The following is a 13,316-nucleotide window of genomic DNA, read 5'->3' as shown; positions in this document are numbered from 1 at the left end:
ATTGAGCAATATTGCCAGCTCATGTGTATGGGTTTTGTACAGGGAACAAATATAAAATAACACTGCTATACACACCAGTAGTTCTCTACTATATACACACGCCGGCGTCTGTTGCAATCATATGGACTGTACAGAGAGCTGAATTTGAGTAGCAAAACTATGGGGAAAAAAATCCATTCACACCCAGGAAGGGATTACATGGCAATGTTGTACCACTTTTAGAGCTAAGAAAAACCTTGGAAGGTTCAGGAAGGAGGCTCAAATACAGTGGATAAAAATTTGAGGTTTCACCAGAGCACCGAGTTTATAAATGAAATACCACTACAGCTAAAAATCACGTACTGACCCTCACACAGTGCTAGTGGTGACTTCAGTATCCCCACTCCTACCAATAAACAGGGCATCCAAACAACAACTAAACAGATAAATACTGAAGTTAAATGTCAGAAATCAAATAGACTTGTATTTACAGATATTTACAGAACATTTCACCCAAACACAAAAGAATATACTTCCTTCTCAGGAGCTTATAGAACTTTCTGAAAAAACTGGCTATGTACTTATACATCAAGCAGTAAGTCTCAACAGATATAAAATTGAAATTAGACCCTGTATCCTGTCTGAGCAACATGGATTAAATCTGAATATCATCAACAGCAGAAAGCTCTTAAAAACTCAGAGACACTGAGCAGCTCACTATGGAATGAAAATTGGGTCAAGACAGAAGTTAAGGAGGAAACTACAGAACTCTCTAGAATTGAGTGAAAAGGAAAACACAGCACATCCTATCCTAGTGGACGCAAGGAATTCAGTTCTGGGAGGTAAGTTGATACCACTAAGTGCTACATCAAAAAATTGAACAGATCTCATATTAGTAACCTGGTAGCACACCTGAAAGCTCTAGAACAACAACAACAAAATAACACTCAAAATAAGATGGCAAAAAATAAACTAAGGGCTGAAGTCAATGGAATAGAAACAAACAAACAAAAAAATACAAAGAATCAATGAAAAGAAGAGTTGGTGCTTTTGAGAAAATCAACAAGATTGACAAGCCCATAGCTAAATTAACTAGTAGAAGGAAAGAGAAGATCCAAATTAATACAGTTAGAGATGGAAATGGGACATGACAACAGACACTGATGAAATCCGGGGAATAATGACATTCTTTAAAAATCTGTAATCTACACTAGAAAACATAAAAGAAATGTATGAATTTCTTGACATATCTTACCTCCCAAAGTTAAATCAAGATCAGATAAGAAATTTAAACAGACCTATAACCCCTGATGAAATAGAAGCAGTAATTAAAAGTTTCCTGGTCCAAAAAAAAAAAAAAAAAAAAGGAAAGAGGGATTCAGTGCAGAATTCTATTAGACCTTCAAAAAAGAAATATCAATACTCCTTAAATTATTCTACATAGTAGAAACAGAAGTAACATTCCCTAGTTCTTTTTATGAAGCCACAATTACTCCAATACCTAAACTATACAAAGACCAGCAAAATGAATTACAAACCAATATCCTTTATGAACACAGGTGCAAAAAAGTCAATAAAATACTTACAGACCAAATCTAAGAACACATCAAAGTTATTGTCCAATTGTCTGATCAACTTGGCTTCAACCCCGAGAGGCAGAGATGGTTCAAGATACATAAATCAATACACATATAATGCACCACATAAACAGACCAAAAGATAAAAACCACATGATCATCTCATTAGATGCAGAAAGGCCTTTGACAAAACTCCGTCATCCCTTTATGTTAAAAGTCCTGGAGAAACTAGGGAACAAAGGACATCCCTCAATATAATAAGGTATGTTTACAGCAGTTCCACAGCCAGTGCCAACCTAAACAGAGAGAAACTCCAAGCATTTGACTGAAATGAAGAACAAGAGAAGACTGTGCACTCTCTCCACGCCTATTCAATACAGTACTTGAAGTCTTAGCTAGAGCAATAAGACAACTGAAGATACATGGAGATACAAATAGAAAAAAAGAAGAAGTCAGTGTTTTTTATTTGCAGATAATATGATTTTATATATAAAAGGCATTAGAAACTACATCAGGAAATTTCCACAGCTCATAAACACTGTCAGTAAAGTAGCAAGATACAAAACACACAGAAGTTAGTAACTCCTATATACAACCAGCAAACTGAGAAAACAGGGAAATAATACCTTTCACAATAACCCCTAAAAATATTTGGGGTAACTCTAATCAAGCAAGTGAAAGACTTGTATATAAGAACTTTAAGACATTGAAGAAATAAATTAGATACCAGAAGATGAATACATTTCTCATGCTCATGGATTGATGGGATTAAAGTAATAAAAATGGCCAGCTTACCAAAAGCAATCTGCAGACCCAATATGATTCCCATCAGAATTCCAACAGTTTTCTTTACAACATTGAAAAAACAATTTTCAGTTTCATATAGAAATTCAAAAAATACAAGATAACTAAAGTAATATAACAATTCTGATTAATAAAATAACAATTAGAAATAATCACCACCTCCAATCTCAAGTAGGACTACAGAGCTATATTAATAAAACATCATGGATTGGCATAAAAACAGACATGTTGATTAATAGAATTGAATTGACTCAGATTAAAGTTCACACACCTATGGATACCTGATTTTTTTAAACAAAGAAACCAGAAGTACACACACACACACACACACACACACACACACACACACACACACGACAACATCTTCAGTAAATGGTGCTGTTAAACCAGAAGGCTGCATGTAGAAGAGTGTAAATAGATCCATATGTATCACCCTGCATAAAACAACTTCCAGTGGACCTCAATATAAGGCCCTGATTCTGTTAGGAGAGGTGGGAAATAGTGTTGAACTCATGACACGGGAAAACACTTAACAAGGCACTACTAGCACGGGCACTAAAACCAACAATAAATGGGACCTCATAAGACTGAAGAGCTTCTGTATAGCCAAGGACACTGTCAGTTGCCTAGAGCAGCAGGCTACACAATGTGAAAAGATCTGTATTGATTACATATCTAAGTGTGTGTGTCCCAATTTGAAAATGGTGTACAGAACTAAACAGTTCTCAAAAGATGAAACACAAAATGGTTGAGAAGCACTTAAACGTTCAACATCCTTAGTCGTCAGGGAAATGCAAATCAAAACTACTTTATGATTTCACCTTACATGGGTCACATTGGCCAAGATCATTAAAATGAGTGACACCTCATGCTTGTGAGGATGTGGGGTAGGGGAAACCCTTATTGCTGTTGAGAGTACACAGTTGCCCAGCCACTGTGAAAATCAGTGTGGTGGTTCCTCAGGAATCTGGAAATTATTTCACTTCAAGATCCCAGATAAATCACTCTTGGGCATATACCCAAAGGACCTCTACATCCCACCACAGAGATACTTGTTCATGGGTATTCTAATCATAATAGCCAGGATTTCCAACAACCAAGCTGTCCATCAACTGATAAATGAATAATGAAATATACATTTACAGGATGGAATATTCAGCTTGTTTTTAAAAGTTTTAAAATTTTTTAGATAAATGGATGAATCTAGAAACCCAGACCCAAAGAGACAAATATTGTATGTTTTGTCCTATATGTGGGTCTTAGCTTTTTAAGCTTTCAGTGTATGTTCTACAGTCTGTATAACCACAGAGGTTAGGTACCGAGTAGAGGACTGGGGGAAGGAGAGGATCTCCCAGGGAAGGGAATTTAGGATATATTGTTGCCGGGAGCCAAACCCAGGAAATTACCTGGTGTTTTAGAAAGTCTAGTCAGTACAAGGTTAAGACAGGACATTCACAGGTCTCAGGTCCCAGGAACCTAAAGAACGTCTGGCATTTCCTTGGAGCTGATTATGACAGTGGGATGGTCTAGGGTGATAAGATTATGACAGTAGGAAGGTCTAGGGCGATAAGGATTCCATAGTAGGATAGCCCTAAGCAATGACCCTTGCCCAAACTTCCCAGTTTGCTGTGTCTTTATAACCTGCCCCCAAAATTAAAGTTTCAGAGCTTGATCAGAACCTCAGACTTGCTCTCATTCTTTGTGTCTCTTGTCCTTTCATTCGTTCGCCCCCTTCCCTAAGGTCTCGTCGAATCCCCGCGGGCCGGGGCATATTGTTATAAAGGAACAGTGGTAAGAGGGAGCCTTCCTGGAGTGGGAGGACTAAATGGGAAGAGGAAAGAAGAGAAGTGAGGGAGGATGTGGGGAGGGACAAGTGACACTAAGAACCATTTGAGGGGCCATATAGAAACCTACTACTATAGAAGCTTCTTAAAATATACATATATATGAAAGAAATCAAAGTGGTGTCATCAAATCAGAGACAATGCCCCAACTAGAATTTTATACCACCAAGTAAAACCTCCAGTCCCAGGAATAGGTTACATCTATTTAAATCATTGGCCAAAGTGACACCAAAGAAATTGCCAAACATCCCAGGCTATTGCCAAAGCTATTTGATGTTTTCCAAAACTGTTGATAAGTTCCTATTGCTGATAGAGCACTTACATCATTCCATCAAACATGGAAAAGCAGAGCTGGTGCCTGACTAGAGGCTTCATCCTGAGTGCCTGGTGTTCGTGGTCCTGGAAAGTACTCATTCATGCTACCAGAGGAGAAAGGTAACTATCATCCCAGCTACAGGCCCTGTAATCTGTGACGGTGATCTGCCAGCAACATATGCTGGTGCAATAGTAGCAGAAACATTTGGAAGTAACCCACCACTCTGATTGGATGTAAGCACACTCCCTGAGATGAAACCTGTACCTGACACCACTGTGGTGGCCAAGAACCCTAGACTAGATAGGCCATGGGCCTCAGGGAAAACCTAATATTACTGTTCTAAAGCTGTGGTCCTCAGCCTTCCTAGTGCTGTGACCCTTTAATACAGTTCCTCATGTTGTGGTGACCCCAGCCATGAAAATATTTTTGATGCTACTTCATAACCCTAACTTTGCTACTGTTGTGAATTGTAAGTATCCATGTTTTCCAGTGGTCTTAGGTGACTCCTGTAAAAGGGTTATTCAACCACCAAAGGGGTTGTGATCCACAGGTCGAGGACCACTGTTCTAACCAAATTTTATATAAAACAATATAATATCTCCTAATAACATTCTGCTATACCCGTAGATCAGTCCCTCATTCAGCCATCACCAGAGAAACAACTTCATTCAGTAGGTGGGAACTCACACAGAGAACTGTAACTGGACAGTATGCAGAAAGTAAATGATTTTGGAGCCGTCTAAAATGGATGTCTTCATCAGATCATTCCCCTAAGACTCGGGGAACTGTGTAAAAGAGGAGGCGGAAGGAATGGAGGCGCTAGCGGGGATGGATGACTCCAAGAAAACAGGGTCCTCCGATCAGGACCAACTCACATATAAATTCAGAGAGACTGTGGCCACACACACTGCCTGTACAGGTTCAAGCCTACATAGTCCCACTGCTGAGAAGGGAAATAGGACCCGAGTCCCCAGCCCTCACCTAGAAGCTATCTGTACTTGATAGCTGCTTGCAACTGAAAATGCATTTTCCCCCCGATTGGAGTTTCACTGGGTGTATTAACCATACTTTAGGTAGGCCCCACACCCAGCAGAAGGTTGTGTGTGTGTGTGTTCCTAAGTTTTTTGTTTGATTGGGATTTTTTGTTTGGTTTTTAATGATAGAATGAAAGGGTATGAATTTGGGTGGGTGAGGACCACATGAAAAAAAAACTTTTCTATAGAAAAAAAATGAGGCTTGGACTTGGGTATGTTTTTTTAACAAATGTATAGTCATTTTCCAGCAAATTTGTATTGGCAGACATGTTCTGAGACTCTTTCTGTATCTAGAGTAGTAACGTCTGTCTTTTAGGGCTATGTGGCATGTATATGGAGGGTAGCAAACAGTGTACCTGGCACAAGACATGCAGGAAATGTTCATTCCTTGTCTCCCAAAAGATGGAAAGCTTGGGGTAATAACGGCAAGAGTTTGAGTAGGTTTTGGTTTTGCTTGTGGGAGTGTTCGAGACAGGGTTCTCTGTGTGACCCTGGCTCTCCTGGACCTAACTCTACACCAGGCCAGCCTCAAACTCACAGAGACCTACCTGCCTTTGCTTCCCAAGTGCTGGGACTACAGACATGCAGTACCACCTACAGCTGAGGAGTAATTTTTCAAGAACTAAGAACTGTTTTTGTTTTTGTTTTTCAGACAGGGTTGCATGTAGCTTGAACTAGCCTCAAATTTATTAAATAGCTGAGGATGATCTTGAACTTCTGATTTTTCTTCCGTACCTCCCTAGTGCTGAGCTTACAAGTGTGTGCCACCCCTCTCGGATGCTATGCTGAGGACTGGACCTAGAGCCTCTTGCATGCTGTGCAAGCACTCTACTTAATGGTTGTTATCTCCAGGCCTTCTGTGGACACTTTTAAAAGCAATATGTATTTCGTGTACCTTTGCAGATAATAAGGAAGAAATCACTGTGCTTGCATCATGGATCACACAAAGGAAAAGAACAACAACTTCAAAGACGACCTTCTGCTCCGGATGGGACTAAATGACAACAAGGCAGGCATGGAGGGGTTGGATAAGGAGAAAATTAACAAAATCATCATGGAAGCCACAAAGGTATGTTCTCAGCTCTCTCAATATCTATGATTTACTCAGCATAAAACCATTAAATGTGATTTCCTCTCCTTTTTATTCATTAAAAATACTTTAATATAGCTACCAAGCTTTCTACTTTGAATTTGTATAATGTGCATATAAAAGCCAAAGAATGCACATGGTTTTTTTTTTCCTCTTTTTCTTTTCTCCCATGTAAATAAATATTATAATTGGATGGAGGATGATGCTTGCATATGTGGATGTAGTTTATTGTTCAAATCAAAATTGTTACTGATTGACAAATAAGTCATTCTTATTTTTTTGTTTTTATAAACAGTACTTCAGTGAGTTTACCTTTTTTTTTTTTTTTTTTTTTTTTTTGGCAGGGTCTCACTGTATAGCCCTGGCTGTCCTGGCAGTCATTATGTAAACCAAACTGGCCTTAAATTCATAGAGATCTGCCTGCCTTTGCTGGGATTAAAGGCATATGCCACCATGCCCAACTCACATTTACTAATCTTATATGTGTGCAAGTGCAACTGTAGAAGAGAGATCTAGAAATGAAATTGCTCTATAGAATACAGATAACATGTATACAATTTTTATGAGTTGCTAAATAAAGAACCGCTTGTCTATTTATATCTCTCCCTCCACTATATGAATTTATATATCACCATATCAAAACTGTAAGACAAAGACTGTGTTTCTGAATGTTAGGATTTGCCGAGTTGAGGTAACCGTTTAGCACCAACATCTCAGTCAAAAAATGGTCACATGATATGAATAGGCATTTAAGTGAAGAAGATGTGCACATCTCGGACATGAAAAAATACTAAACATCATTAGTCATTAGAGAAGGCAACTTTAAAAACCTCTGGGAGAGGGCTGGAGAGATGGCTCAGTGGTTAAGAGCACTGACTGCACTGCCAGGGGTCCTGAGTTTAATTCCCAGCAACCACATGGTGTCTCACAACCATCTGTAATGGGATCCGATGCCCTCTTATAGTGTGTGTCTGAAAACAGCTTCAGTGTACTCATATAAATTAAAAATAAATCTTTAAAAAAAATTCCCTCCTGGGAGATGCCCTTTGCACTATTATTAGCCAGAATAGCTATATACAGTAACTGTAATAATTCAGTCATGGAAACCAGTTTGACAGTTCCTCAAAGGGTTAAACATGCATTGCCGTAAGACACAGAAATACCCTGTTAAATGCATATCAAGAGGAATGACAATGTGTGTCCCTGCAAAACTGTTTATAAATCTGTACACCAGCATGTTCATGAGAGTCAAATGTAGAAATAACTCAGTGCCTGCAACCTGATGAATCGACAGCCACTGTGTTCAGTGGTGGAACCATTGAGAATTGATTCAGTGGCTTATCTGTTTTCTTTAATGACTTAATACTAACATTCTGAAAAGAGACAAGGAGAAAACTGATGAGCTAGCTGCTGAGACTTGGACATGCCACATGGACATACCTCAGTGAGGCCTTCTTGTCATTTTGATTTGGTTTCTAAGGCAAATCTTAACTCAGATTGCTTCTAGGTAGTATTGTCTCACAAGAATTACATGATTTAAGGGTGTGTGTGTGTGTGTGTGTGTGTCCCTGCACACGATTTGTTCACTATTGAATTTAGGGCCTTGTGCATGCTAGGGAAGCATCCTTTACACATAAGGAAACTGATGCAGAAAGGTGAAGTAATTTTCAGATTACCCAGCTAACTTTTGAAATCAGTGTGACTCCAGAGTCACACTGTCAGCCAGTAAGTTACATCCTACAGCCATCCTTTCCCTCTGAAACTTGTCTTCTGCTTTGCTTGCTCTGCAGGGGTCCAGATTTTATGGAAATGAGCTCAAGAAGGAAAAGCAAGTCAACCAACGGATTGAAAATATGATGCAACAGAAAGCTCAAATTACCGACCAGCAACTAAGGAAAGCTCAGTTACAGGTATTGAGTCAGTTGCCAGGGGGAAGTTGGTAGAGTAGCAATTAACAACAGAAGTGCAGCACCTTTGAGTCATAATTGCAAACAGGGTGACATGGAAGTGGGCATTACATCGCTACGCATGCTCACTAAGCCTTGCTCCGCACCTTCCCCGTGCAGAAGAGGAAGTGAAGTCTTGGGTCACTTGTCTGGCTTCAAAGGACAGACAGTTGGCAGGGTTGGGATTTGACCAACACACAGCATATGTTGTTTTACTGTGTGTGTGCTTTGCAGTTAGACAAGGCTGTAAGGCAAATATGGCTGACTTGAGGGAGAGGAACTGGGTGGGGACTCTAACTTTTTATATTAGACTGACCATGTTTTAGTAAAATAAACAGTTATACTAAAAGTTAAATACCAAATATGCATACTTTTTTTTTTAAATGAAATGATTTCTAAACACCTAGAGGTTTTTGTGTTCTCCAGAAATTGTGGAGGATGGGGGTGGAGATAAAAATATTCAAAGTTCTCTCAGCTACTAGAAGTTATTTCAATGGATGTGTTCGGAAGGAACCAGGGTTCAGGGGACCCTATGGGAGACTGGCAGCTCAAGGCAATCATGTTCTGCTGATCAGACTAAAGTTGTAGATGAGTTCATTCTCTGTTCAAATCTGACTCAGTGTTACCAAAGCACTGGACACAGGAAAACACTCTACAGATGAGGAGATGGACGTAGAAGGCAAAGTAACTTTCATATTACCTAGAAGTGAGATATTAATAAAACTGTCGTATGAATCTAACATGCTACAAAATCCTTATCTTACAGTGGAGTTCAGAGATCATACACTTTCTTCACTGAACTGTATCATGTTTTATAAACACTTTTCCAGAATAGTATTTTAATTTGTTGTTGGTCGTGGTGGTGGTAGCTATTTTGTTTTTTGATTGTTTGTTGGTTGGTTTGTTTGCATGTGACAGGATCTCACACTCCAGCCCCGGCTGGCCTCAGACTCCTGATGGTCGTCCTCTTATTTCAACCTCAGGGTCCTTAGATCACAGGTGTAAGGGACCCAACCCAGTTACAGGATAATTTTTAAGTGGCTGCTATTCTCACAAAAGACAACCTGTATGTTGGATCAGTCATCATTTTTGACAATTCATTGCATTCCACTGTGTAGAGATACCCTAATACTTACATTACCCAACCTCAGTTCCAGTCTTTATTTTATATGCACCTCTGTGGTAATAGTCTTCTATCTTTGCACACTGGTATAGTTATTTTCATTGAAAATTATATTAATTTACATTTTCAATTATGTAAATGTTGCTTTCGTCAAATGCTTCTTTAAAACCAGATTCCATCAGTTTTGTTACTCTTTTCATGCTGGTTTTAATTACCTTTTATTGAGTCAGAGAAGAAGCTCTCCTCACATGGCACTCACCCTCTCATTATGAGATGGTTCTTTCTTTCTGTTTGTTATAAGACAGGTTAAGTGGGTGGCATAAGAAAACCAAAGTAACAGTTTCTTCTTATATAATAAGAAGTAATCGCTTATTACATTACTGTTCCTGTGGAGAGAGGAACAGACATACATTCACCCAAGATAGGTACTGATGACAGACAGAAGAGACAATCCCACAACAGTCTGGGCTGGTGAGCCAGTGAGGGAGAAAGGATAGAGTATAGGTATGGGAAGGTGAGTGACATTGCAGTCCAGCAGGGGTGATGGCCTAAGTGTGGCATAGATGGAATCCCTCCTTCCTTCAGCTAACCTATGTAGTTACACCTCCCATGACCATGTGCCGCTGGACAGGAGTGTATACAGATGGGGAACGGGGTGCATAGGAAAGAGCGAGTGCTTGTGGTCTAGAGTGAGGTCCAGTTACCCTTTCTTCACTCTTCGTGGGAGGGCATGTCAATGGGATGGATCTTGTGAGGATCCCTTGCCCGTCCTCATAGTTGTTCTGATTTCAGGATGATATCAGCTATGCCGTGCCTGCAGTCCCGTGACATCCTTGGCTCTAATCACCATAGTAATTTCTGACACAAATTTTTCTTAAATCACACTACTCTGTTATCTCCTGGCGTTATAATTACTGGCCTGACAAAAGTAATTCCTGTTCCATTTCCTGGTGAGGAAGATGTAGTGTGGGGGAGGGGGGTTAAAAGCAAATGATTTGCTGTTAAACAAGTGAGGAAGAAGTTGTAAACCATATTTAAACTCACATTCTTTTGGCAGCAAGTCAAGTTACAGGGCCACACATGACTGCAAGAGAAACTGTAAAATATGCTCTCTAGCTGGGTGGCCGTCTGCCCAGCCTTTCTGTTTAACGGAAGGAATGGGGAGATATATTTGGAGGTCCAACTAGCAGTTCAATGCTGTCTCCCTCGATATTTCTAGATTTTATTATCAATTTCTCTTCATCTGTGAGACCTTATGTATTAAGGAGTTTTCTTACCATATATCCTAAATGTGTTTTAATTCTGATCACACACTTTAGAAGCTTATAATCAAACCCAGTGCCGCTCTTTTTAAGTCGTTTGTTTTAGGTTCATAGAAAAACTGCACAGAAAGTAAGATCTCCTTGCCCTCACATGGGCTAACCTCTAGTCAGCTCTTCCTACCCTCACTGGGAGTAGCCTCTAGCCAAGCACTTTCTCCCAGAAGTGTGCTACACTTGTTGCAATTAGTGTGCCTACTATGGCATGTCCTTACCATGCAAAGTCAATAAATTATTATTAATGTTTTATGCTTTAAAGGTATAGACAAGCTTATAGTGGTTTCTATTCACCATTAAACAGTACCAATAGCTCCATTACAATGTGAGTTATTGCCTAGAGTCCTTTGTGACCTGTTTGTCCATCCTTCTCTCCTGCTCATCCCGGTGAGCACTGATCTGTTCACTCTGTCCTAGGTCCCACCCTGGCCAGCATTGGAATCACAGTACGCAACCTTTCCAGACTAGCTTCTCTCACCTACTAATATATGCTTAGATTACTTTATGTTGTTTATGGCTTGATAGCTCACTGTTCTCATGTGCTAAGTATTATTCTTTATCCAGATGTCTAACAGTTTATCCATTTACCTACTGGAGAACATCGTGTTTGCTTCCAAGTTCTGCCAGTTATGCGTAAGCTGCTTATAGATAGATACCCATGCACTCATTTATGTGTGGACATAAGTTTTCAACTCCAGTTAGTAAATGCAAAGGAATATAATTTGCTGGGTCACGTGATTTTTAAAAAAAAGTTCACTTTTTATAAGAAACTGCCAAGCTGCCTTCCAAGATGACCATACTATTTGACGTTCTCATTGAGAAGGATGAGGGGCCCTGTTGCTATTTGTTCTGACCAGTCTTTGAAGTTGTTAGTGTTCTCAGTTCAGGCCATCCTGTGACGTGCAGGATAATGGTGTTACATCATTTTACACTGCATGTCCACATTGGCATAGAGTGAGGAGTCGCATTTCATGTGTTAGATGTTGTGTATAAATCTCCAGTGGGGTGTCTGTTAAGGCCTTATGCTTACTTTTACATCATATTGAGGGGTTTCGTTTGGTTTTGTGTTTATTGAATTTGAAGAATCCTTTGTGTATTTTGGGTATCAGTCACGTACTGGCTCTGATTTTGCAAATATTTTCTTTTAGTTTAACTTATCTTTTGACTCCCTTGATAGTAACTTTTACCAAGCAGACATACAAAATATGTTTCAGTTGAAGTGTGAAGGATTTCTTTCCAAGGTTAAAAAAATATGTGTTCTGTTGAGAACAATGATGTCTTTAAATTGACCTTATTCTGTAAACAATTTGCCTTCTGGACTTGCTAGGTTTTATTGGTCTGTAATCTACAAACATCTTCAGTAGAAGCTTTACAGACACAGAGGACCATAGCTGGTGTGTTGTCCTGACTTTTGGGAGTTCACACGAATTTTGCAGCTTAACCTGCTGATAACCTGAAGGAATAAAAAGTGCCTTCCATTGAACAGCAGAATTTCAGATTTTGTTCCAGTTGTATCAAGTGTTTGATGGGACCCTTGCTGGCATCTCCCAGAACAGGAGTGGTAGGAAATGTGTTTTATGTTGATTATTTAATTGTTTCATTTGTTGAACTTCCTCTTAAAGAAGCTGTGTGCATGGGAGGAGGCTGAGGAAGTCCCAAGGAGATAAGAAGGTCTCGGAGAACAGAGATATTTTCATAGGAAATGTTTCTATTTTGGACTCACATTTTCCACATGCTAGATTTTATTATGTGTGATATGATAGTGTAAATTCCTGCTAGTCAGGCCGAGGTAAGAAGTCTGCATATATAAGCTAGGCCGCTCATTTGGACCCTCTTTGAATATTCTCCACTGGACCCTACCCTCACCATACTCCTGGAAGACACAGTCATCTGATTGTTATCATATAAAATATCTCCTAATGAGCTCATAAACTGAATAAACAAGCATTCACATTCTGTTAAGTGAAGGCTGCACAGCCAGTCCGTGCATTTCAACAACTGCCTTCACTAACTTGGACCAACTCAGTAGACTTTATGGATATACTAAGTCAAAATAAAAAATAGTATTTCCAAATATTGTCCTAAATGTAGTAGAAATTGAAGATTTTAAAAAGAAATTGCATTAGTATAGAGTATGGGTATAAACTGTAAGACTAGAGTTGGTCTGAACTTGTCCAGTGCTAAAGATTGTTCAAAGTCTGGTAGCCACACGTGGAATTCACGCCTCTTACCCCAGCACTCAGGAGGCAGACAGGTCTCTGTGAGTTCCTGGCCAGCCTGGTCTACA

At 39.5% G+C, this 13,316-nt stretch overlaps 1 protein-coding gene across 1 annotated transcript in view; it reads left to right on the top strand.

Annotated features, from left to right (window-relative positions):
• The window catches only part of Polk (DNA polymerase kappa), a 61,277-nt gene that overhangs the window by 15,816 nt on the left and 32,145 nt on the right, over positions 1-13,316 (top strand). Inside the window, exons 2-3 of the mRNA XM_076927212.1 lie at positions 6,458-6,623; positions 8,435-8,554. Coding sequence (XP_076783327.1) covers positions 6,489-6,623; positions 8,435-8,554 — 255 coding nt within the window. The 5' untranslated portion in view covers positions 6,458-6,488. The remainder of the gene's footprint in view (positions 1-6,457; positions 6,624-8,434; positions 8,555-13,316) is intronic.

Source organism: Arvicanthis niloticus, chromosome 29 (genome assembly GCF_011762505.2).
Source record: "Arvicanthis niloticus isolate mArvNil1 chromosome 29, mArvNil1.pat.X, whole genome shotgun sequence".
Lineage (NCBI taxonomy): Eukaryota > Metazoa > Chordata > Mammalia > Rodentia > Muridae > Arvicanthis > Arvicanthis niloticus.
This window is presented reverse-complemented; position numbering and strand designations above follow the sequence as displayed.